This window comes from Pseudoliparis swirei, chromosome 14, assembly GCF_029220125.1.
Source record: "Pseudoliparis swirei isolate HS2019 ecotype Mariana Trench chromosome 14, NWPU_hadal_v1, whole genome shotgun sequence".
NCBI classification, from domain to species: Eukaryota; Metazoa; Chordata; class Actinopteri; order Perciformes; family Liparidae; genus Pseudoliparis; species Pseudoliparis swirei.
The window spans coordinates 11,101,225-11,127,117 of NC_079401.1; the positions used below are offsets into that span (position 1 = coordinate 11,101,225).

Genomic DNA, 25,893 nt, shown 5'->3' on the forward strand with positions numbered 1-25,893 from the left:
TGATAGCCTTCCTTATTTAAAATCCCTTTTACCTGGTACAAATCTCCCACTTTCCCAGCACCAAAGCAGCCCCAGACCATCACATGACCTCCACCATGCTTGACAGATGGTGTCAGGCACTCTTCCAGCATCTTTTCACCTGTTCTGCCTCACAAATGTTCTTCTGTGTGATCCAAACACCTCAAACTTGGATTCATCTGTCCAGAACACCTTTTCCAATCTTCCTCTGTCCAATGCCTGTGTTCTTTTGCCCATACCAATCTTTTCTTTTATTGGCCAGTCTCAGATATGGCTTTTCTTTGCCACTCTGCCTAGAAGGCCAGCATCCCGGAGTCGCCTCTTCACTGTCGACGTTGACACTGGCGTTTTGGGTACCATTTAAAGAAGCTGCCAGTTGAGGACCTGTGAGGCGTCTATTTCTCAAACTAGAGACTCTAATGTACTTGTCTTCTTGCTGAGTTGTGCACCGGGCCTCCCACTTCTCTTTCTGCTCTGGTTAGAGCCCGTTTGTGCTGTTCTCTGAAGGAGTAGTACACACCGCTGGAGGACATTTTCAGTTTTTGCAATTTCTCATGGAATAGCCTTCATTTCTAAGAACAAGAATAGACTGGTGAGTTTCACAGGAAACTTCTTTTTCTGGCCATTTTGAGAGTCTTATCGAACCCACAAATGTGATGCTCCAGATAATCAACTAGCTCAAAGGAAGGCCAGTTTTATAGCTTCTCTCATCAGCAAAACAGTTTTCAGCTGTGCTAACATAATTGCACAAGGGTTTTCAAGGGTTTTCTAATCATCCATTAGTCTTCTAATGCGATTAGCAAACACAATGTACCATTAGAACACTGGAGTGATAGTTGATGGAAATGGGCCTCTATACACCTCTGGAGATATTTCATTAGAAACCAGACGTTTCCACCTAGAATAGTCATTTACCACATTAACAATGTAGAGAGGGTATTTATGATTGATTTAATGTTATCTTCATTGAAAAAAACAATGCTTTTCTTTGAAAAATAAGGACATTTCTAAGTGATCCCAATCTTTTGAACGGTAGTGTACATATATATATATATGTGTATATAAACACATTATAGTTGATGGAGCAACACGTTGTCTTTCAGACTTCCGGTGGCCTCCAAACTAAATTGCAGACTTTGTCTGATCTCAGTGGGACTTGGTCTGAGTTGTTTGTCTCCCTCAAGAGGCCCTCATGGGGGCCGGGTGGATCTAGGATGCTACAGCCAGAGCTCCAGAACCAGACCACCAGCGCTCTGCAGGTCTGGTGGACCAGGACCGGCCCAGGAGGTACTGGGCCCCCATGGAAACATGTTCTAAAGGTCCAGGATACTTAGTCTGTTCTGTTCTGAAAGCCTGGATCATTCATGTGAACAGGCTGAAAGGTGAAAGGTCATCAGGCTCAGAATTCAACAGATTACATTTCGGAAGTAGCCGAATGTTGAAACTTCATGAATGTAAATAAAGTCTCATCACCTCAGAGGGAACATGGATCCTTATGGAGGAGAACTTAAAGACTCAGACGTTAGCACGAAGCTAACACAGTAGCATAACACAACAATGTTTATTTATACCCTATTACAAACTATTGATTCTTAATGACGCCTTCAGGTGTTGTGGGAAATCACTCAAACCCGTTTCTATTTTAATGTAATGCAACAAATATAAATATGCGAGTATTTCAGCATGTTTACTCCCAACATGCTGGCGGCACATGTAGTCACAGGGACACGCACTGGTGATGCCTTCAGGCTCCTTGGGAATAAACACACTCGTGTGCTCCTGCCCACCTCATCCATGTGAACAGGTCACGCGTGGTCCTCTTCACGCCCCGACTCTCAAACGCATGAGGAAATAGAACACTGGCCCTTTAAATCTGTGGCTGACACTGAAAGGAAACCTCCCGTGGAGGACCGGTCTAATGGACTGAGACCCCACAGGGTGCCGCCCCCCCAGGCCCCTGAAACACATGAGAAGCTCCTGAGAAGCAGCGCCGCCCTCTGGTGGCGAGTGGCTGCTACTACAACACGTGTCCACGACGTGTTCATCCCACTCCAGACTCCTCAGACACCACGTGGACTAAAGCCACGAGCAGGGAGGAGGAGTCGATCAGGGGTCAGGAGGTCACAGTGAGACATGACAAGAGCCTGGGGTGTGTGACCTTTGACCTTTATTCAATGGTGATGAGGTGAGAGCTCTTCCGTCTCCATCCCGTCCTCCTGAAGAACATCTGAGAACTCGAGCTGAGCAGCAACACGACACACACAGCGACGAGCGGATCAATACATCGATGACCAAACACAGGGACATCAAAGAGAGGGGGCGACACACAGCAGCACCAGAAGAGCCTCTCACAACACGTAAAGGTCAGCCCTGATTGGTTCTTACAGACATCAAGGTGTGTGTGTGCATTGAAAAAGGAACGGCCTCGTCATGAAGCTGCAGTCAATGTGATGGCGACAGCAGTTAGTTAAACTACAAGCAGACTGAAGTCCAGGACGACTCAGTGATGTCATCAGTGATGTCATCACTCTGCTGCAGAGGAAGCTGTGACATCACAGGCTATCTACAAACAGAGCCCGCCTCCTCCGCCTGACAGGTCTCAGTCTACATGAGGATAAACATTAATAGTCAGAATGATGCTGCGTTCAGGTCCTGTGGGAACAACGGACATCCAGCCCCACACACACACACACACACACACACACACACACACACACATCCTTCAGAGTGTCGCCCTCGTAGCCGAGCACGACAACACGACAACACATTCCTTCGCTCAACACTCATAGTTCCTTCAGTTCCGTCTCATCTGATGGCGCTCGTCTTTCCCACAGGACTTGAATGCAGCGTTGGTCCCTGTCTGCAGGACGTGGGCAGCACCCTCGGGCGTCAGTCCCCAAAACCTTCAAAGCTCCCGACCTCCGGGTCGAGCGTCCGCTCGTCGCTCACTGCTCCTCTTCGGGCGAGTAGTCGGGCCGACGCGTCTGGACGATCTTCTGCCGCAGGGGGCGGGGCTTGTCGTCCTGGTCGCTGTCGTCGGGGGCGGAGTTGACGCCGCCGCGCTCGTCGTCGCAGACGTGGACGACCACGCTGGGGGTGGTGGGGGTGGCGGTCTGGAGCTCGTACTTGTCTCCTGGAATCACAAAGACAGCCGTGGTCATGATGTCATGCTAGGAGGAGTCAGGGGGAGGAGTCAGGGCGTACCTGGTCCCAGCTTGGAGATGGCACACAGCAGGTCGTAGTTGACCACCGGCATGGCGTCCTGAGACTGGGCCCAGCCCACTGGAGGGGAGGCGGGGGGCGAGATCAGGAACTGCTTGTCTGGCTTGGGGGGCTCCAGACGAGGACTCCCAATGTGGACCGACTGGGGACACGAGACCGTGAGAGGACCAGGACCAGCAGGGGCCGCTCGGCCAACAGAAGCTAACGCTCAAACAAGAGCTAACAGGCCAACAGAAGCTAACGCTCTAACAAGAGCTAACGCTCTAACAAGAGCTAACAGACTAACAGAAGTTAACAGGAGCTAATGGAACAACAGAAGCTAACAGGCTAACATAAGTTAATTGGCTAACAGCAGCTAATGGGCTAACAGCTAACAGGTTAACAGAAGCTAACGGGATAACAGGAGGTAACGGGCTAACAGAAGCTAACGGGCTAACAGCAGCTAATGGGCTAACAGAAGCTAATGGGCTAACAGAAGCTAGCGGCTAACAGGTTAACAGAAGCTAACGGGATAACAGGAGGTAACGGGCTAACAGAAGCTAACGGGCTAACATAAGCTAACCGAAGCTAACGGCTAACAGGTTAACAGAAGCTAACGGGATAACAGGAGGTAACGGGCTAACAGGAGCTAATGGGCTAACAGGAGCTAATGGGCTAACAGAAGCTAATGGGCTAACAGAAGCTAACGGCTAACAGGTTAACAGAAGCTAATGGGATAACAGGAGGTAACGGGCTAACAGAAGCTAACGGGCTAACAGAAGCTAACGGCTAATAGGTTAACAGAAGCTAACGGGATAACAGGAGCTAACGGGCTAACAGGAGCTAACAGGCTAAATGCAGCAGCACAGATGGAAGCGTGTGGTTGGCTTAAGCCCTTCTGACCAATAAGAGTTCTGAACATCGTACAACATGACATAAAACTGGGCGAGATGAACTCAGGATACCTGGGCGAAGTAGAGCCTCATCTCCTTGCCGCTGAAGTCGGTCTTGTGGAGGCGGAGCCTGGCCTCGGCTGCAGCCAGAGCGTCACTGAAGCTGATCCTCACGCGCCGGAACGACTTGAAGTACTGGAACTGGACCTCCGGGTCGAAGGACCGGAACAAGGACTCAAAGCTGGCCTGGGAACAGAGGAGGGGGAACCAAGTCCAGTTCTTTAGCCCACCGGATACCAGACCAGCAGAATGGGAATAAACACACACACACACACATCTGGAGCCTGAACTGTCCAGAGGGAGGCCCCGCCCACTACCCTAGGTCATGTGACCTGGAGACACCATGAGCTCCGAGGTGCTCTCTCACCTGCGCCTCGGGGCGGCCAAACACGTCCTGCTGGGTCACCGAGGCGACCAGGCAGAAGCGGTTGCACTTGGTGGTCTTGATGTGCATGATGGACCCGGGGAGCCGGAACCTTCTCCACCCGACGCCCGAGGTCAGGGTGCAACGGGGCGATGGCGAGGAAGAGGAGGGAGGGGGAGGGCGGTGGAGCGTGGCCTTCCCCAGGGTGATGAGGAGGAGGAAGTGATGTTCTTCTTCTTCAGTCTGCACACTGAACCAACACACAGCCAGTCTGGTCTTCTTCTGCAGCACCTGGTCCCTCAGTCCTCCTCAGACCTCCTCAGTCCTCCTCAGTCCTCCTCAGACCTCCTCAGACCTCCTCAGTCCTCCTCAGACCTCCTCAGTCCTCCTCAGACCTCCTCAGACCTCCTCAGTCCTCCTCAGACCTCCTCAGTCCTCCTCAGACCTCCTCAGACCTCCTCAGTCCTCCTCAGACCTCCTCAGTCTCTTCCGGCTCACTGAAGGAATCTTCCAGAGAGTTGGTGTCATTGGGCTTCTGTCAGCTCTCTCTCTCTCTCTCTCCTTCCCTCTCATTCACTGCTCCTCTGCTGTTTAAAGGAGCTCCTACCAGCTGATGACGCATTACCCACAATGCCCTCCCTCTCCTCAACCTCATTCATTGTCTATTCACCGCCAGCCAATCAGCTGTGAGGGAGAGGGACGGCCCCTTTCTGCCCAACCCTCTGCTGACCGATACCAGCCAATGAGGACTCCTCAGAGGAGGGACGAGTGTGTGTGTGTGTGTGTGTGTGTGTGTGTGTGTAGCATAATGACATCACCGCTCAGCAAACCGACGCATTAACCTGCTGTTGCAGCCTTTGATGAATGGAAACTGTGACAATGAGCCTCAACTGTTGATAAGACTCACATGAGATCAGCTGACTGCAGACAGAGAGAGAGAGAGAGAGAGGGAGAGAGAGGAGAGGGAGAGAGAGACAGAGAGAGTGAGGGAGGGAGAGAGAGAGACAGAGAGGGAGGGAGAGAGAGAGAGAGAGAGGGAGAGAGGGAGCGAGAGAGAGACAGAGAGGGAGAGAGGGAGACAGAGAGAGGGAGCGAGAGAGGGAGGGAGGGAGCGAGAGAGACAGACAGAGAGAGAGAGACAGAGAGGGAGGGAGGGAGAGAGGGAGCGAGAGAGAGAGAGAGAGACAGAGAGAGAGAGACAGAGAGGGAGGGAGAGAGAGAGAGAGAGACAGAGAGGGAGGGAGAGAGAGAGGGAGCGAGAGAGGGACAGAGAGAGGGAGAGAGAGAGATTGATTGTCTCGGTGTCTTTATTTTTCATTCAGGCTTCAGTTACATTGTTCATCCAAAAACGTACAAAACTAAATCATGCAAATACAAACAAACAAAAGCAAGAAGACATGAGTGAAGAAGTGAGTTCATCAACAGACGTCTCCTCTGACACGTCCTGGAGCCCAACATGCACCAACAGGGCTGTCTGTGACAGACATGCCTGATGCCTCTGTGGACATGTCGTGGGCAGCGGCCTGTCCCTGAACGCCCCGCAGCTCCTCCCACAGGTCGGCTCCCAAAGCATCAGGGAAGCGGAGAGAGACCATTTGTCTGGTCCGAGAGACGGCCCTCTAGACTGGAGGAGGAGGTAACACCGGGGACCCGCCCCCTGACCACAGCTCTAAAGATGAACGACTTGTTCTTTGTTCCCGTTGAAGCCGATGCCCAAAGACCCAACCCTCACCGTGTGCAGCGAACCATGAAACGGCCAACAGAAGCAGCACATCCATGAGTTCCACTGAGCTCTCCTCTTCTTGGAGCCTTCTTCACAGCAGAGGCTTCCTCACAGCAGTCATGTGCTTCTGAAGGGGAGCTTCTTCTCCTCCAACGTCTCCTCACCAGCCTCTGCCTCTTTAAAACACTTTCCATTCATCTGCATCTGGAGAATACTCTAGAACATCTACAGACTGCCCAAAGTTAACATCCAGGAGGCTAATGATGTCCTCCAGCTGTAGAGATCTCCACCTCCTCCTCCACCACACAGGCCTCTCCTCCTCCTCCTCCACCTCCTCCTCCACCACACAGGCCTCTCCTCCTCCTCTCTCCACCACACAGTCCTCTCCTCTCTCCTCCTCCTCCTCCACCACACAGACCTCTCCTCTCTCCTCCTCCACCTCCTCCTCCACCACAGGCCTCTCCTCCTCCTCCTCCACCTCCTCCTCCACCACACAGGCCTCTCCTCCTCCTCCTCCACCACAGTCCTCTCCTCCTCCTCCTCCTCCTCCTCCGACGGGGACCAGACGTCCTCTCCTCCTCCTCCTCCACCTCCTCCTCCACCACACAGGCCTCTCCTCCTCCTCCACCTCCTCCTCCACCACACAGGCCCCTCCTCCTCCTCCACCACACAGTCCTCTCCTCTCTCCTCCACCTCCTCCTCCTCCACACAGGCCTCTCCTCTCTCCTCCACCACAGTCCTCTCCTCCTCCTCCTCCACCACACAGTCCTCTCCTCCTCCTCCTCCACCACACAGTCCTCTCCTCCTCCTCCTCCTCCACCACACAGGCCTCTCCTCCTCCTCTCTCCACCACACAGTCCTCTCCTCTCTCCTCCACCTCCTCCTCCTCCACACAGGCCTCTCCTCTCTCCTCCACCACAGTCCTCTCCTCTCTCCTCCACCTCCTCCTCCTCCACACAGGCCTCTCCTCTCCTCCTCCTCCACCACACAGGCCTCTCCTCTCTCCTCCACCTCCTCCTCCTCCACACAGGCCTCTCCTCTCTCCTCCTCCTCCTCTCTCCACCACACAGGCCTCTCCTCTCCTCCACCTCCTCCTCCACCACACAGGCCTCTCCTCTCTCCTCCTCCTCCTCCTCCTCCTCGACTCCTCTCCTCCTCCTCCTCCACACAGGCCTCTCCTCCTCCACCACACAGTCCTCCTCTCTCCTCCCCCTCCTCCTCCTCCACACCGGCCTCTCTCTCTCCTCCTCCTCCTCCACCACACAGGCCTCTCCTCTCTCCTCCACCTCCTCCTCCACCACACAGGCCTCTCCTCTCTCCTCCACCTCCTCCTCCTCCACCACACAGGCCTCTCCTCTCTCCTCCACCTCCTCCACACAGGCCTCTCCTCTCTCCTCCACCTCCTCCTCCACCACACAGGCCTCTCCTCTCTCCTCCACCTCCTCCTCCACCACACAGGCCTCTCCTCTCTCCTCCTCCTCCACCACACAGGCCTCTCCTCTCTCCTCCTCCTCCACCACACAGGCCTCTCCTCCTCCTCCTCCTCCTCCACCACACAGGCCTCTCCTCTCTCCTCCACCTCCACCTCCTCCTCCACACAGGCCTCTCCTCTCTCCTCCTCCTCCTCCACCACACAGGCCTCTCCTCTCTCCTCCAGCTCCTCCTCCTCCACACAGGCCTCTCCTCTCTCCTCCACCTCCACACAGGCCTCTCCTCTCTCCTCCACCTCCACACAGTCCTCTCCTCTCTCCTCCACCTCCTCCTCCACCACACAGGCCTCTCCTCTCTCCTCCACCTCCACCACACAGGCCTCTCCTCTCTCCTCCACCTCCTCCTCCACCACACAGGCCTCTCCTCTCTCCTCCACCTCCTCCACCACACAGGCCTCTCTCTCCTCCACCTCCTCCTCCACCACACAGGCCTCTCCTCTCTCCTCCTCCTCCTCCTCCACACAGGCCTCTCCTCTCTCCTCCACCTCCTCCTCCACCACACAGGCCTCTCCTCTCTCCTCCACCTCCACCACAGGCCTCTCCTCCACCTCCACCACACAGGCCTCTCCTCTCTCCTCCACCTCCTCCACACAGGCCTCTCCTCTCTCCTCCACCTCCTCCTCCACCACACAGGCCTCTCCTCTCTCCTCCACCTCCTCCTCCACCACAGTCCCTCTCCTCTCTCTCCTCCTCCTCCTCCACCACACAGGCCTCTCCTCTCTCCTCCACCTCCTCCTCCTCCACACAGGCCTCTCCTCTCTCCTCCACCTCCTCCTCCACCACACAGGCCTCTCCTCTCCTCCACCTCCTCCTCCTCCACACAGGCCTCTCCTCTCTCCTCCACCTCCTCCTCCTCCACACAGGCCTCTCCTCTCTCCTCCACCTCCTCCACACAGTCCTCTCCACCTCCTCCTCCACCACACAGGCCTCTCCTCTCTCCTCCACCTCCTCCACACAGTCCTCTCCTCTCTCCTCCACCACACAGGCCTCTCCTCTCTCCTCTTCCTCCATGACTGGTAGAAACGAGGGATGAAGGGATGAAGAGCAAGAGGTGGTGCTCATGGAAAGTATGCAGCTTGATAACATGCTTTATGAGGTATTAATAGCAGAAAGCTTCGAGTGGAGGGAAGGGGTGTGTGTGTGTGTGTGTGTGTGTGTGTGTGTGTGTATGTCAGTTGAAAAACAGGAGCAGGCGGTGCGCTCTCCGAGTACTCAACCACTTGTGTGTTGGTTAGCAGAGCTCAGCACCTGGTCGTCCCGTCAGGGAACATCGGTCACGGTTCTTCAGACGCCTTCAGGGACCAGAGGGAGGAGGGCTTCTCCCTGAAGGCCATGAGGCTTTGGGGGAGACACCCCAACACGTCTCCTGTTGCTGTTCTACAAGGTGTGGATGCTACTCCTGATGGACAGGTGAACCTCAGCTCCTCCCACCAGGGTGTGAATGCTACTCCTGATGGACAGGTGAACCTCAGCTCCTCCCACCAGGGTGTGGATGTTACTCCTGATGGACAGGTGAACCTCAGCTCCTCCCACCAGGGTGTGGATGTTAGTCCTGATGGACAGGTGAACCTCAGCTCCTCCCACCAGGGTGTGGATGTTAGTCCTGATGGACAGGTGAACCTCAGCTCCTCCCACCAGGGTGTGAATGTTAGTCCTGATGGACAGGTGAACCTCAGCTCCTCCCACCAGGGTGTGGATGCTACTCCTGATGGACAGGTGAACCTCAGCTCCTCCCACCAGGGTGTGGATGCTACTCCTGATGGACAGGTGAACCTCAGCTCCTCCCACCAGGGTGTGGATGCTACTCCTGATTGACAGGTGAACCTCAGCTCCTCCCACCAGGGTGTGGATGTTAGTCCTGATGGACAGGTGAACCTCAGCTCCTCCCACCAGGGTGTGAATGTTAGTCCTGATGGACAAGTGAACCTCAGCTCCTCCCACCAGGGTGTGGATGTTAGTCCTGATGGACAGGTGAACCTCAGCTCCTCCCACCAGGGTGTGCATGTTACTCCTGATGGACAGGTGAACCTCAGCTCCTCCCACCAGGGTGTGAATGTTAGTCCTGATGGACAAGTGAACCTCAGCTCCTCCCACCAGGGTGTGGATGTTAGTCCTGATGGACAGGTGAACCTTAGCCCCTCCCACCAGGGTGTGGATGTTAGTCCTGATGGACAGGTGAACCTCAGCTCCTCCCACCAGGGTGTGGATGTTAGTCCTGATGGACAGGTGAACCTTAGCCCCTCCCACCAGGGTGTGGATGTTACTCCTGATGGACAGGTGAACCTCAGCTCCTCCCACCAGGGTGTGGATGTTACTCCTGATTGACAGGTGAACCTCAGCTCCTCCCACCAGGGTGTGGATGTTACTCCTGATGGACAGGTGAACCTCAGCCCCTCCCACCAGGGTGTGGATGTTACTCCTGATGGACAGGTGAACCTCAGCTCCTCCCACCAGGGTGTGGATGTTACTCCTGATGGACAGGTGAACCTTAGCTCCTCCCACCAGGGTGTGAATGTTAGTCCTGATGGACAGGTGAACCTCAGCTCCTCCCACCAGGGTGTGGATGTTACTCCTGATGGACAGGTGAACCTCAGCTCCTCCCACCAGGGTGTGAATGTTAGTCCTGATGGACAGGTGAACCTCAGCTCCTCCCACCAGGGTGTGGATGTTACTCCTGATGGACAGGTGAACCTCAGCTCCTCCCACCAGGGTGTGAATGTTAGTCCTGATGGACAGGTGAACCTCAGCTCCTCCCACCAGGGTGTGAATGTTAGTCCTGATGGACAGGTGAACCTCAGCTCCTCCCACCAGGGTGTGGATGTTACTCCTGATGGACAGGTGAACCTCAGCTCCTCCCACCAGGGTGTGAATGTTAGTCCTGATGGACAGGTGAACCTCAGCTCCTCCCACCAGGGTGTGAATGTTAGTCCTGATGGACAGGTGAACCTCAGCTCCTCCCACCAGGGTGTGAATGTTAGTCCTGATGGACAGGTGAACCTCAGCTCCTCCCACCAGGGTGTGGATGTTAGTCCTGATGGACAGGTGAACCTCAGCTCCTCCCACCAGGGTGTGGATGTTAGTCCTGATGGACAGGTGAACCTCAGCTCCTCCCACCAGGGTGTGAATGTTAGTCCTGATGGACAGGTGAACCTTAGCTCCTCCCACCAGGTGTGAATGTTAGTCCTGATGGACAGGTGAACCTTAGCTCCTCCCACCAGGGTGTGAATGTTAGTCCTGATGGACAGGTGAACCTCAGCTCCTCCCACCAGGGTGTGAATGTTAGTCCTGATGGACAGGTGAACCTCAGCTCCTCCCACCAGGGTGTGAATGTTAGTCCTGATGGACAGGTGAACCTCAGCTCCTCCCACCAGGGTGTGGATGTTACTCCTGATGGACAGGTGAACCTTAGCTCCTCCCAGCAGGGTGCGGATGTTACTCCTGATGGACAGGTGAACCTTAGCTCCTCCCACCAGGGTGCGGATGTTACTCCTGATGGACAGGTGAACCTTAGCTCCTCCCAGCAGGGTGTGGATGTTACTCCTGATGGACAGGTGAACCTTAGCTCCTCCCACCAGGGTGCGGATGTTACTCCTGATGGACAGGTGAACCTTAGCTCCTCCCAGCAGGGTGTGGATGTTACTCCTGATGGACAGGTGAACCTTAGCTCCTCCCACCAGGGTGTGGATGCGTGTGATTGGGTGAATGACGTCATGTAGAGCTTGTGGTCAGAGGACCAGAACAATGGACTCCACTTGTTGCAACATGAAGTGCATCATGTGAACCAGCTGTGTGGATGGTGCTAAACCAACAGAAGGGTTCTCCTCCACCATTTGAGAGGCTCCGTGATCCTGGTAGGGTCTCCCAAACGGGTCTCGGGTGAGAGCCCAGACTAAGAGCCACTCCCAAAACCCTGATGATAGCAGCCGACGAACTTCGGCTACCTCGTCCGGACCGGGGGAACCGGGGCCCCTCCCAGAGCATCGGAGTCAGGTGCTATGCAGACCGGGCCGGGGGCCTGGGCCAGCCTTAGAGATAGGGTAAGGAGATGAGGTTCCTCTGTAGGAGCCTTAGAGATAGAGGAAGGAGATGAGGTTCCTCTAGGAGCCTTAGAGATAGGGTAAGGAGATGAGGTTCCTCTGTAGGAGCCTTAGAGATAGAGGAAGGAGATGAGGTTCCTCTAGGAGCCTTAGAGATAGGGTAAGGAGATGAGGTTCCTCTGTAGGAGCCTTAGAGATAGAGTAAGGAGATGAGGTTCCTCTGTAGGAGCCTTAGAGATAGGGTAAGGAGATGAGGTTCCTCTGTAGGAGCCTTAGAGATAGGGTAAGGAGATGAGATTCCTCTGTAGGAGCCTTAGCGATAGGGTAAGGAGATGAGGTTCCTCTGTAGGAGCCATAGAGATAGAAGAGGGAGATGAGGTTCCTCTAGGAGCCTTAGAGATAGAGGAAGGAGATGAGGTTCCTCTAGGAGCCTTAGAGATAGAGGAAGGAGATGAGGTTCCTCTGTAGGAGCCTTAGAGATAGAGGAGGGAGATGAGGTTCCTCTGTAGGAGCCTTAGAGATAGAGGAGGGAGATGAGGTTCCTCTAGGAGCCTTAGAGATAGAGGAAGGAGATGAGGTTCCTCTGTAGGAGCCTTAGAGATAGAGGAGGGAGATGAGGTTCCTCTAGGAGCCTTAGAGATAGGGTAAGGAGATGAGGTTCCTCTAGGAGCCTTAGAGATATAGTAAGGAGATGAGGTTCCTCTAGGAGCCTTAGAGATAGAGGAAGGAGATGAGGTTCCTCTAGGAGCCTTAGAGATAGAGGAAGGAGATGAGGTTCCTCTAGGAGCCTTAGAGATAGAGGAAGGAGATGAGGTTCCTCTGTAGGAGCCTTAGAGATAGAGGAAGGAGATGAGGTTCCTCTAGGAGCCTTAGAGATAGAGGCAGGATGGATTAGTTTCCTCCAGGAGGTTCCTTACCTGCGGGTCAGGACCTCCAGGTGTTGTGTCACACACTGTCCCCGATGTGCCGGTGTAACGCACACAGGATCAAGAGTGTGTGTGTGTGGTGGAAAGTGTTGTAATGCTGCTGAGCCTCCCCACGGTGAAGCCGATGTGCTCATGTAAGTGTTGTTTGTTGATGTTAAACATTACCGTGTGTGTGTGTGTGTAGGTGCTAATCATCTCCAGACCTCGCCCCACTGTGTGACCACAGCTCTGCATTTTTTCCACCCCTATGTTCTTGTTGCATCTTCCCATTTTTTCCATTCCCTCAGTAGACAGAACACACACACACACACACACCTGGGTCAACACTCTGACCTTTGACCTCTGCTGCTCGTAGAGATTTACTTCTTGTCGACACAAATACAGACAGCTGCTTCCCACAGCGGTGGAGTCTAAATGATCTGTAAAATCTACTGGACAGCTCCTCCATGACTCCTTCACGGCTCCTTCATTGTTCCTTCATAGCTCCTTCATGGTTCCTCCATGGTTTCTTCATGGTTCCTTCATGGCTCCTTCATCTACATCCTGTCCTCATTGCGGCCTCCAGCGCCGTCTTCCCTTCAAGTCGTGGAAACAGACTCGACTCTTCCAGGTGGATTCAGTTCCCTCCAGTCACATGACCCTCAGCCAGACGGGCATCAAGTAACGAGGCCAGGTGTCCTTGTTGACAGCCGTCCCCACAGGGACCACCTGACCCCCTAATAGATCTCTCACTAGGCCATGGAGGGTCTCAGTCAGTCCCCGTCCCCACCTGACCCCTAGTAGACCTCTCACTAGGCCATGGAGGGTCTCAGTCAGTCCCCGTCCCCACGAGGAGGATCTGACCCCCTAGTAGATCTCTCACTAGGCCATGGAGAGTCTCAGAGTCAGTCCCCGTCCCCACGAGGAGGATCTGACCCCCTAGTAGACCTCTCACTAGGCCATGGAGGGTCTCAGAGTCAGTCCCCGTCCCCACGAGGAGGATCTGACCCCCTAGTAGACCTCTCACTAGGCCATGGAGGGTCTCAGTCAGTCCCCGTCCCCATGAGGAGGATCTGACCGATAGTAGACCTCTCACTAGGCCATGGAGGGTCTCAGTCAGTCCCCGTCCCCATGAGGAGGATCTGACCGATAGTAGACCTCTCACTAGGCCATGGAGGGTCTCAGTCAGTCCCCGTCCCCACGAGGAGGATCTGACCCCCTAGTAGACCTCTCGCTTTGAGTCTAACCAAACTCATCCGTTTGGACTTAGAGAGTCGGGTTAGTTGGATGACGCTGCTGAGCTGGACCTAACCCAGGTCTACAGTTCAGATCTTTGCGTTACAAAGGCCGGCCCGTGATCGATGGATGAATGCACAGTCATGGAACTATGTGATTGGTCAGTCTGGATTTGGGGGCAGGACTTGGCAAAGGTTCAATAGGATTTGATATATTGTGCAATATAATGTGCTTCTTACTTGACAGTTGCCCAAATATGTTCTTTGGCCTTCCTTGTCTTCTCCAAGCACCAGAACAACAGCACTGCAGGACAGAGACCACAGGAGACCAGCAGGACCTCCACCGGTGGTCTAAGGGACCACTCAGACCGAGGAGAGTCCTCAGACCAGAACCCCTCAGACCAAGGAGAGTCCTCAGACCAGAACCCCTCAGACCGAAGAGTCCTCAGACCAGAACCCCTCAGACCAGAACCCCTCAGACCGAGGAGGCCTCAGCAGTGGCGGCTGGTGACATTTTTTTTTGGGGGGGGGGGGGCGCAGTTTAAATCGCACTCAACAATGAGAAAAGAGGTTTTGAGTAGAATATAGTAAAAAACAAAGCTTTATTTAAAGAACACAGCGTGCTCAACACGGTCCAACAACAACTATCAACACACTGTGACTTTGGGCATGAGAGGTTCAGAGCAGCTTTAAGGAACATTGGGTTGGGTTTCAGAGGTTTGCAGAATAAAAGAGTTTCACCCTCACATGAAAGAGGTTCAGAGCAGAATAGAGTCAGAAAGAGATCACATGTTACATTGGGTGACAGAGTAGACCCACTACTGTAAAGACAAGTAGCTCCTCTCTTTAAAGTGGTCAAACTTCTCCATAACTCTCTGGTTAAAGTCAATCATGTCTGTAACCTGCTTCATTATTCTGGAGGGAATGTGTCTGTTTTTCAGAACTTCTTCGTTGTGTTTCGATGCCAGTTCGGTCTCCTTCTGCTGACTGTAAACAGGGTTAGCTTCATGCTGTTAGCAAGTTAGCTTCATGCTCTTAGCTAGATAACTGTGGCAAGATTCGTGCTTTGCACTTGTCTGAAGCTTTTTAGATCCCTCCCCCGTTGTAGTCCAGAGAGTTTCAGTCCCTTTGGAACAACAGACAGGGGAAACTAAACAGCATTACTCACTGAGCACCAGCTGACAGCTCCGTTAGCTACCTGCTCGCGTAGCTCCGTGGAGCTCTCTGGCTGAGGAAATGATACCGGTCTCTGATTGGCCGAATAGTCCAACCACGTGAAATAATAAAACGATGTCATTGGCCAATGAGCGCACATTTTTGTGCCCCAAGATTCACGTTTCATCCGCCAATGAGAAGCCGTCCTTGCCGAAACGACTGAAATGTTTGCTGCTGCCGCACACACACGTTGGGCCGGTGTCCCGAAAAAGGGGAGGGGCTTCTCTCCGTGATAATGGCGATATATTATATTTTTTCACATTAACTTAAGTGGTTGTTGAGAGGCTGACGGTCTCCCACACACATTTAGCGCGTCAACACGGTATATTTACTATTTAAAGCAACACTATGTAACTTTTGGACCTTAAAATAACAGCTTGAAAAAAATGGTGCCGCTACAATGACTTTTAATATGACGATTTGCGTCTCCGCTATTGCCATCGGGGGTCTGTGGGGAAATAACTCCGCTATGTAAGATTCTGGAGCCGCCCGGTATATCCGGCGGATGTACTCGACCTGCTTTCTGGCAGTGAGTACGCAATGTCATAAAGTGCCACTCCACGCTCGCAGCTCCAGTATAAGGGGAGCTTTCTTATGCAGCTTTTTGGTGTTGTCAACAATATTGTATTCGATCACACGTACTCCACATTTGCAGTCCCCCAAAACAAAAGGAAACGACTGCCAGCGCGCCCCCCCCCCCCCCTCCCCCCAAAAAGCCGGCAAACAGCTGACGGACCAGGCAGAGACGTGGCGAGGCGCCGCGTTCAATCCCCGCGCTCCTTCACCCTGGTCCGGTCGGTGCTGGGCCCGTTAACAGTGTTCCTGCGCAGTCTTCTATTAGTGATCCCGCCCGTTGGTATGAATCCAAAATAGAAAGACCGAAGAGTCCTCAGACCAGAACCCCTCAGACCGAGGAGAGCCCCCAGAGCCCCACAAGGGTCCAACAGCGCTGCAGCTCTCACTGTTTCTGAACGCACGAGACCGTTCTCAGGAATTCATGAAACATTCACACGCCTCAGTGGAATGTTCTGTCACCCGATCCATCAGCTGACCTCCTGGAGCCCAGAGGGGAAGCAGAGGGATCATGAGGAGACCTTTGACCCTCAATGTCAGCTGACCCTGAAGCATGACACACCTCTCACTGCCCTGTGGGTGCTTGTGGCTGGTACACTGCATGTGTGGATAGCTACACACACGTTACACACACGTTACACACATGTTACACACACGTTAGACACACGTTAGACACATGTTAGACACATGTTACACACACGTGAGACACACGTTACACACACGTTACACACACGTTAGACACACGCTACACACACGTTACACACACGTTAGACACACGTTAGACACACGTTACACACACGTTAGACACATGTTAGACACATGTTACACACACGTGAGACACACGTTACACACACGTTAGACACATGTTAGACACATGTTACACACACGCGAGACACACGCTACACACAGGTGTAAGCAAGAATGACTCCATCTCGTGTCTAAGGTCACCAGCAGGTGCATCTCAACGGGACCGTATTACTCCCCGTCCCCTCCGCGCCGCGCAGCCGCAGTGCGTACCTTCCGGTGCTCCTCGGTGAACAGGTCCTCCGGGACCTTACAGGCGATCAGGGCGTTGGCCACGTCCGTAAACTTCACGTCCACCGTCGCCTCCTCGGCTCCGCGCCCCGCCTGCTGCATCACGACCGGTCCCTGCGGAGCACAGCAGCCCTTGAACCAGCACTGTGTCTTTAACTATACATGTGTATGTGAGCGCAGGCCTGTAGTCACGTGTCCTACCGATGAAGCGCGAGACCTTATTTCATTCTCTTTGATGTTTCCTCCGTTAGCTACCTAGCACCGATGCTAACCGGAAGCCGAACGCGTCTCTCCGTGAACGTCTCGCCCCGGTAGTCCGGGCTGAGGGCCGCGGGGCAGCGGGTGAGGTCGGTAAAGAGAACCGAACAGTGTTGTCCGGTATTAACGGGACGTAAAGCTCTCCGGTAGGTGCGTTAGCATTGCGCAGAGGATAAGGGAGATGACGTCAATGAGAAGAAGCTTCTTCTTCTGTGGTGTTTAACAGCAGCTTCGGTCCTGTTGCTTTACCGCCACCTGCTGGTGACAATGAGTCCGCCATAAACAACATAACGGTTCCAATTAAACTATACCATAACAAATCAGACACATAAACACACACACATGCGCACGCACACACAGATCGTGTGATTGTTTCCGTGAAATATCAGATCAACACAGTGAGTGTTAAAATGTGCAGAGAAAATATTGTTCATTTATATATTTGTCTATCCAAATAAATATCTTAAAACATTCACCGTATGTGATTTTATATACAGTAATTATTCTATTACAGATTCCAAGATTAAACTTGTATGTTAAAAAAAGCAAATAAACAAATAAATAAAACTGATTTATATCAAGCTTTATATAAAAGATAACTTTAGTACTATTGAAGAATAAACTGACCTAAGTTCTTTCTTTGTTAAATAAATATGCCTTATCTTAATATTGAATAAATGTTCATTCAACAGTTTTAAAGCTCTAACATCCTGGAGTTAAGATATTATTAAAGTCACCGTCTGCACTCTGTTGGCATCCCCACGTATTACACGTAATCTACTTTACTAAAGATAAGCATGTGTACTTATAATACTGTTTAAACTGTTTAGAGAGATCAATATATGACTTTACATGAATGAAAACTCTTTTTGATAGGCTACTAAAGCCAAGCATCTACAAAAAGTGGCTGAAAAAATATGTATATGTATATATTAGGGCTGTCAGCGTTAACGCGTTAATCTATGCGATTAATTTGGCCGCGATTAACGCACTAAAATATTGTAACGCAATTAGCGCAACTTTGTTTACTTCCGGTGTCGTTGAAGTTGTTGCACTCCTGTCATGGTGCGTTCACACCGGACGCGTCGAAAAAATTCTCGACGCGTCTGACGCAGCAGTCTTGACGCGCGTCGAAAAAAGTGTGTTCACACCATAAGAGTTATACTCTTCATTTCATAGCTTTCCTCTTGGTTGCACTGCTTCCAGCCCCAGGTTGAGACTTGGAGGGCTGGTCTTTATGTTAGATCTTTTATCCAATCATATTCAGCCATCGTGTGTTGCCAGGGGGCTAAAATCTGCCCTGAGGCCTGCAGAATCAACATTGCGGGCGCTGGTAGCTAAAAGTGAATGGGAATGAACATGTTGTGTCAACCAATCAGCTTTAGAGTTGGCTCCTGTAGGCCAGCTAGAAGGCCCCGGAACCGGCACAGGAGCAGCTAGCAGGCGTAGTGCGTGCGCGTCTTTTGATTGGATGACCAATATTGAGAGGCGGGGCCTATGGGCAGGTAGATGCAGAACCTCAGAACTAGAAAACTGAATTTGATAAATGAATTAATCCGCGTACGACTAAGCTGTTTGTTCAACCCACAATGGGGGAAGGAGGAGAATATATGGATTTGGTGGAGGATATAATTATAAGGCCATTCTCAAGACGAACTTTAAGACCGACGCCGACGCTCCAAAGCCCGTCACAGGCGGGGAAGAGGTTCACTCGCCACTTTCAAAGTTCCTACTACGAGCGCTATGAATGGCTCAGGCTCCGAGAAGCTCTGCACACCGGACTGCTGGGAATGCCTGTTGTTTACAAGTGATCGATTTGGTGTTTGGAGCCACACTGGCTTTGCAAACTTGAGTTGTCTAACCGAGGCAGCAACGAGACACCAGAGTACGGCTCGGCGCTTACAAGCATCGGTGCTTTGAAACCTTCTGGGGACACGGAGCGGATCCACAGATCAACGAACAAGCGATTCTCTGCCTGCCCCTTTTTGGACTTTGTTGTTTTTTGTGTGGAAACGTTTGCCTCATTAAAGAGCGCCTTTTTGTTTATCTACACTGACTCCTCGATTCCTCTGCACATGAGCTCCTGCACCTCGCTACCTGTGATGTCGGCTTGACAGAACAATCCAGCCATAACAAAGCTCAGCAGAAGATGATGCCATGTTTACGGCTCTCCAGAAGCCAGGAGGGACAATGGACTCGAACTGCTCTCGGGCCAGCAGAATTGAAGATTTTCTCAACGGTCTGCTGACCTGGGAGGCTCTAGTGGCAGACAAGCCACCTAGTCTCCGGCCCAAGTCGCAGTCCCCGCCTGTTCCCGTGGTCTCCTTCAAGGCCCCACAGCCTGGCAACCCATCCGCCTACCAGCCCCAGCAGCCCGGCTGTCCGCCGGTCTGTCAGCCCAAGCCCATGCAGCCGTACTACCCACCATTGGTCTTTCCACCTTGGCACCCCGACGGTTCCCGCTGCAGCCTCCGTGCCGCAGGTCCCGGCAGTTCCCGCTGCCGCCTCGCAGTCCCCGCCGACCCCAGCTCCCGGTATTCGGTCGCTGGCTCCATTCTCCAGTTCCCAGTGCCCCTTTGCCGGTTCCACTACCCAGTACCCCGTTAAAGTCCCGTTGCCCCCCTGGCCGGCCCCAGTTCCCCGTGACCTGTTGCTGCCCCGGTCGGTTCTAGTTCCCCGTGCTCCAGTCCCCGGTGTCCCGTCGCTGGTTCCAGTCTCCGATGTTCCGGTCCCCGGTGTTCCGTCGCCGGTTCCAGTACCCGGTGTTCTGCCGCCGGTTCCAGTCCCCGATGTTCCAGTCCCCGATGTTCCAGTCCCCGATGTTCCAGTCGCCGGTATTCCGCCACCGGCTCCAGTTCGGTCCCCGGTGTTCCGTCGCCGGTTCCAGTCCCCGGTGTTCCGCCTCCGTCCCGCCCGTCCCCATCCCCCCTCTGTCCCGGTCGGTCCCAGGTTCCCGTGCTCCCTCGCCTTCCAGTCCAGCCCCGGTTCCCCGTGATCCGTCCCGTCCGGTTTCAGTTCCCCTTGGCTCATCTCCTGGTCCCGGTCCCACGGACCCCCCATCCCCAGACCCCGGTACCCCTGAGACTTCCTCTCATGAGCCCGGTCCCCTAGCTCCCCATTCCTGTCCTCCGGCCCGCCCTCCAGAGCGCATCCTTTCGCCTGATGGCCGTCCTCCGGCCCACCCCCCGGACTGTCTCGGCCATGGTCTTGAACCCTCCTCCGGCTCCCCTCCACCCACCCTTGTTGATCTCCTGGGACGTCTGGAATCCGTCCCTTGAGGGGGGGTCCTGTAAGGTTCTGTTCTGTGTGTACTCTGTGTCTTCTCTGTCTCCTTGATTGTTTCATTCCCTGCACCTGCCCTCAGCCACTCTCGTCTCGTTAATGTCTCATGTCGTACACCTGTTTCCATGTCCTACACCTGTTTTCCCCCCTATATATTGTGCCACTCTTTCCCTTGTCTGTTGCTGGATTGTTGTCTTTTTTACGTCGTCCTGTGTTTCGTGCGTTTACCTGATCCTGCCTGTTTCGACCCTGCCTGTCTGCCCTGAACCCCGATTCTCTGCCTGCCCCTTTTTGGACTTTGTTGTTTTTTGTGTGGAAACGTTTGCCTCATTAAAGAGCGCCTTTTTGTTTGTCTACACCGACTCCTCGATTCCTCTGCACATGAGCTCCTGCACCTCGCTACCTGTGACGTCGGCGTGACAGACGGTCCTGAGTGAACAGTGTGTGTGTGTGTGATGGCATCATGGACTCAGGTGTGTGTACCTCATGCCAGTGACTGTGGGCGGGGTTACTGATGACGACTCCTCCTGAAGGTCCACCATCGTGGCCCCGCCCCTCATCAGTCCAACACAGTGCCTTTACTATCATGGCCCTTTACTATGTCTACAGACTAAAGGATCTGAGAGTGACACAACAACATGCAGTTGGTTTATTTTAATCAATGTTGGTATTTTATTACAGGCTTTTTGAAATAGCAGACTTCAGGAAGAAGGTTCTAGTCCCTTGAATTTGACTGAAGGACAGAAGTGGGTCAGAGAGTTCTTGATAGACCTTCAGCCGGGTTCTGACACCTTGTCTGTATTAAACTGATTACATCACTGATGACATCATCCTGTGTTGTCTGTTCTATACCAACCTGTGTGAACACTGTTTCACGCTGTACTCAACCAGCATGGTCCCAGAATAAAGTGTGTTAGAGCTCCTCCTAGTGGTCAGGGGCCTTCATCACAGCACCAACATCCTCCAGGCTCCTGGGATGGTTCCTGGGCCATATCGGCGTATCGAGTGTTGGGAGAGGGAGGTGAGGAACCGGATGTCTAATAGAAGAGCAGTCTTGGAGCCCTGCGTCATCAGCCTGACTCACAGGTGTCCACTGATGTGCTGGTCCCTGATTTCCTAATGTAGACCATGAACACATCACTACATCACCAATGTAACATTTACATAACTCAACAACACACGGCTCTTTACCTGGGGGTCGATCCACACAGGCACCAGCTCTCCCTCAGCCCTTATTCGTCCACAATGATCTCCGCTCGGCTCAACGGCTGTTCACAACTACAAGCCCCTCCCACTTAGGCCCCGCCCCTCTACGTGACAGTGAGGCTGATTGGCGGTTGGTCTCACACACCAGAAAACATGACGGACAGATCACCACATTAGAAAACTAAAATCCTCTGTAGACAGGGCTACCTTATGATATGAACATTCATATTATGATCTATGTAATCAAACTATATTATCAGGGCTACACACATAAACACATAAACACTGGAGCGTCTTCACACTCATCACCGTGGCGACAGCGACCTCTGGAACCCTGAACGTAATGACCAGAGTTTACACACCAACAGCAAACACAGCGCCCATGGAGACCGCACAGAGGAATGTTCCTGAACGCACCGCGCTGGCCTCAGACTCCTCAGACAGGAGCTTCACGCTAATAGATTCAAGTCATCATCAACTGGGCCTTCACTCATGGTGCTGGTTCCGAGGTCCAGACATGGGGGTCCAGGCTGCTGCACAGACCCTCTCACAGGTCTCTGTTCTATGACGAGATGGACCAGGGCCGTAAAGTGGGGGCCCTTCCCCAACGCACCCCCCTGGGTCCGGACCTCCCCATCTAACGCTCCACAGCGGGGGGGGGGGGGGGGGGGGGGGATGAACGAGTGAAGAGAGTGTGAGGTAAAAAAAATCTTTATTGTCACCGTGGTGTTTCATGCTCTAAATGAACTTTATTTCAAAGTGCACACATTCACCCCGACGTGTGTCTGTCAGGAGGAGGAAGGGTTAACAGGGTTCAGCGTGCCGCCGGCACACGTCGTCTTCTCTGATTGGTCAGTCCGGTTGATTCACCAGCGGAGGAAAAGGTCCATGCTGGCGCTGCTGGGGAAGGAGGGGCGGGGCTTCCTGATGCCACGGCAACAGAATCCAAGAACGCAGAGGTCCGGTAAGAGCCAGAGGGACCGGATGGGCATCAGTTCTGGGAGCAGTACTTCCAGAAACACACTGAAGGAGGAGGAGGAGGGGGAGGAGGAGGAGGAGGAGGAGGAGGAGGAACATTGAGTTACCAAGCCGTCGCAAGTGAAGACAGTGATGAACAATGATCAATTAACTCTTTTTACATGTTTATATTACTGACTCATGTTACTGACTTCTGGTTCTGGCGCCCCCTAGAGTCATAAGCGAGTTCAAAAGGTCAGACGTTTTGCCCCCAATGACCGATTTACTTGAAACTCAGTCGACATATTTCACTTCAACAAAAAAGTTAATGGTTCCATAAAAAGCCCCGAAACAGATTTTCGGCCATTGGGTAAAAAACTAATTTTTTCAATGTTCTCAAAAAGGCGGGCTCTGATTCATACAAAACTCTATGTGGTTCATTATTAGTTCAATGTCATCATAACTTGTCAAAAACGTGTTGATATCTCATTGAGTTCAAAGGATATGGACCAATGAACATGAAAGGGGTGTGGCCTAACTTCCAAATCACTTGGCCTAACGTTGCTAGCCTATCTCCACATGGCATCCCTAAAGGTACCCTGAATCTTTCATAACATTTAAACTTTAAGGGGTGCTGCAATAAATCCCTCAATATCTGCATTTGGAGCCTATTTTGATTTTTTGGGGAGTTGTAAAACAGTCAACTCCTCCTAGAGAGTAAACCCTTTGAACTATTTAAAATATATTAAACTATGTGCGGTGGCTGCAACGGCTAGAAACACATCCAAACTTGGCACACACACATCGACTGTCCAAAATGTAGTTGTATGATATGATTTTCATCCTTAATAATCACAATTCGGCTCAATAGCGCCCCCTACAAAATGTCAACAAAGCAGCCCATGCAGTTGGTTTGACATAGACATACGAAATGTGTGAGGCGTACGTAACACATGTCAACTTGAGAATAACTCGATTGGGACCATGCTCTAAACCGTACAGAAAGACAACCATTTTGAGTTTTGTGGGATCTTTCCGTTAATTCTTGTGGATTTCTTTCTCGCCACTTTACGTTACTGAACTCCTGACGAAGGGAATTGATCAGATCCTCTTTAAAGGTGTGATGCTGATGCATGTTGTCTCGTTCCTACAGTGGAGACAGCAAGTGGTGGACATTCTCGGACCGCGTGAGGATCGAGGACCGCACGTCGCTGCTTGCAGCTTTAATTATTATGGTATTGGTGTTATTCTGTGGGAAGCTACCAAATACCAACCCACACTAATGAATTCTGCTTTAATCCCTGTAAAGATACTCTGAGAAGGCCACGCCCAGGTCCTAGATCTTCACCTCTCTTGTTGGTCTTCTTGGTCTGCGGCCCGATGGACTTCTTGAAACTCCGACCAGTCAGACTGGGGACGATCCCACTGGCTCTGGACACGGTGCTGTCCACTGCTGCTGGGGCCACCGTAGTGGGCTTCACCCCTCCTTCAGGACCAGGGGGCTTCACCCCTCCTTCAGGACCAGGGGGCTTCACCCCTCCTTCAGGACCAGGAGGCTTCACCCCTCCTTCAGGACCAGGGGGCTTCACCCCTCCTTCAGGACCAGGGGGCTTCACCCCTCCTTCAGGACCAGGAGGCTTCACCCCTCCTTCAGGACCAGGAGGCTTCACCCCTCCTTCAGGACCAGGGGGCTTCACCAGCAGCATGAGAGGATGGAGGATGGAGAGGGAATGATTACTGAAACAAGGATCCTTAATAAACCGTCAACTAGGACTCCTTCTGGTTTCCCATACTGTTCTACCATGAGGTGATCACATGGCTCTGCAGCACAAGGATGACATGCATCATCACATAGAGGAAGTCCACAGTGAATAATAAGAGTTATTAAACATAACATAATACTATAAATACTATGCAAGAATATAAAGGGGCAGTGGGGCTGACGTTTCAACTCACCACTTTGTTTCTTCTTCCTGAATTTCGGCCGTTTGCTGAAATGAAAACCAAACAGGCGTCAGGTACAACCCCCTGAGAGCAGGACAGAGGTTCACAAGTGAGTCCATGTGGAGAGGAAAGAGACACGAGGGATGCTCCTGGGAACTGACATCAGAGAACGGCCTCCCTGGTTCCTCAACAGAAACCTCTTGGGTCCATGTTGGACATTTTGGGACAAACTGGGGCTCCGAGATTAAATCACAAGCAGTCGGCCAGGTGGCTGTTTGACTGTGGTGGCTGGGGCGTGGTTAGGCTCAGCTGTGGAGGGGTGTGGGGGAGTGGCTCAGGGAACAGGTGCCGGGAAGAAGCCTAATTGGCCTCCGCTGTAGGAATCTGGGTGGTTGTCTCTCTCTTCCCGGCACCTGATCCCTGAGCCACTCCCCCACACCTCTCCACAGCTGAGCCTAACCACGCCCCAGCCACCACAGTAACATGTAGTTTATCTTGACACCAAACCTCTCATTCATTTAATAAACCTGACACTTTCCATTTCCTCCCATTGACTGAATGTCCACCATCTTTAATCTCTACGGCCATCAGCACGTTCCTGGAGTCTGAATCTCCTGCGGCCAGTGAACCTGACATACCTCGAGGCAGGAGGCTGATCCTGGAACTCAGCGTGCTGTGGAGCGCCCGGTCCATCTCCTCCAGGGCCGAGATCATCTTCAGCATCTGGGCTCGTTTATCTGGACCGGCCGTCCCGGGTCCGGTCCTCAGCCGCCCCGCCTTGTGCCCAGCAGTGATGGTCCTCGTGGTGGTCTTGTCTGTGACTCTTGTGGTCCTGTCCACTCCAGCTGCTTTGGGACTCAGGAGCCAGTGTTTCAGGTACTGGCCTGGGTTTAGTGCTGAAGACCTCTCTGCATGAGGGAGATCCACGAAGCCTGGAACACACGAGGGACTGTGATGTGGTCTGGAGCACACGACTTTCCCTTTGGTGGGTCGTTGGCTGGAGGGTCTGTGGTCCTGTGGTCCTGTAGGGTCTGTGGTCCTGTGGTCCTGTAGGGTCTGTGGTCCTGTAGGGTCCGTGGTCCTGTAGGGTCTGTGGTCCTGTAGGGCAGGGCTATTCAACTTCAGTAGCAAGTGGGCCGAATAAGAAAATCACGGGGGGTGTGAGGGCCGCACAGAATATTGATCAAATAATGGCTCAAAATTAAAAACAGTCATGTATATTTCCACAGGTAAACAGTCACACACGAAAATGCGTCGGTATTGTGTGGCAAAAGTGTTGCGAACAAGCATCACTATAAACATGTTTCAAAGTGTAAATATCCGCTCAAGGCAACCAGTTGTTTCAGATCCCAAACCAAACTGTTCCCATGAAAACATAAGAAATGTGACTTAATGGATCAATAGATAAATTACTTGGAATGAAACTAATATCTGGTGGTGCAGCGCACAGACTGCATGTCTTTGAGTGCAGACTTCTTTTGCGTGAAAGGGATCGAA

The 25,893-nt window shown here is 52.7% G+C and overlaps 2 protein-coding genes and 1 long non-coding RNA gene across 4 annotated transcripts in view; 1 reads left to right on the plus strand and 2 right to left on the minus strand.

The window, feature by feature from the left end:
- Nucleotides 1–1,560: 1,560 nt before the first annotated feature.
- LOC130204419 (calcipressin-1-like) lies at nucleotides 1,561–17,486 on the minus strand. 2 transcript variants are annotated; one of them, XM_056431143.1, is made up of 5 exons: nucleotides 16,951–17,486; nucleotides 16,732–16,863; nucleotides 4,185–4,358; nucleotides 3,223–3,382; nucleotides 1,561–3,151 (listed from the first exon to the last, which is right to left on the minus strand). In XM_056431143.1, exons 2-5 carry the CDS (start codon nucleotides 16,849–16,851, stop codon nucleotides 2,964–2,966), a joined length of 642 nt encoding a protein of 213 aa, XP_056287118.1. In that variant the 5' UTR covers nucleotides 16,852–16,863; nucleotides 16,951–17,486; the 3' UTR covers nucleotides 1,561–2,963. The 2 variants fall into 2 exon arrangements, with proteins under 2 accessions (XP_056287118.1, XP_056287119.1); XM_056431144.1 differs by lacking the exons at nucleotides 16,732–16,863; nucleotides 16,951–17,486 and adding an exon at nucleotides 4,540–5,342.
- Nucleotides 8,728–15,230, plus strand: LOC130204420 (uncharacterized). Its single transcript, XR_008833653.1, has 2 exons — nucleotides 8,728–9,159; nucleotides 14,215–15,230. It is a non-coding gene; the product is annotated as an uncharacterized LOC130204420 (long non-coding RNA).
- A 4,736-nt stretch (nucleotides 17,487–22,222) lies between the features above and the next one.
- LOC130204618 (translation initiation factor IF-2-like) overlaps nucleotides 22,223–25,893 on the minus strand; it is a 9,306-nt gene continuing 5,635 nt past the window's right edge. Inside the window, exons 2-5 of the mRNA XM_056431458.1 lie at nucleotides 25,035–25,328; nucleotides 24,409–24,443; nucleotides 23,801–24,143; nucleotides 22,223–22,518 (exon numbers count right to left, since the gene is read on the minus strand). Coding sequence (XP_056287433.1) covers nucleotides 22,487–22,518; nucleotides 23,801–24,143; nucleotides 24,409–24,443; nucleotides 25,035–25,328 — 704 coding nt within the window. The 3' untranslated portion in view covers nucleotides 22,223–22,486. The remainder of the gene's footprint in view (nucleotides 22,519–23,800; nucleotides 24,144–24,408; nucleotides 24,444–25,034; nucleotides 25,329–25,893) is intronic.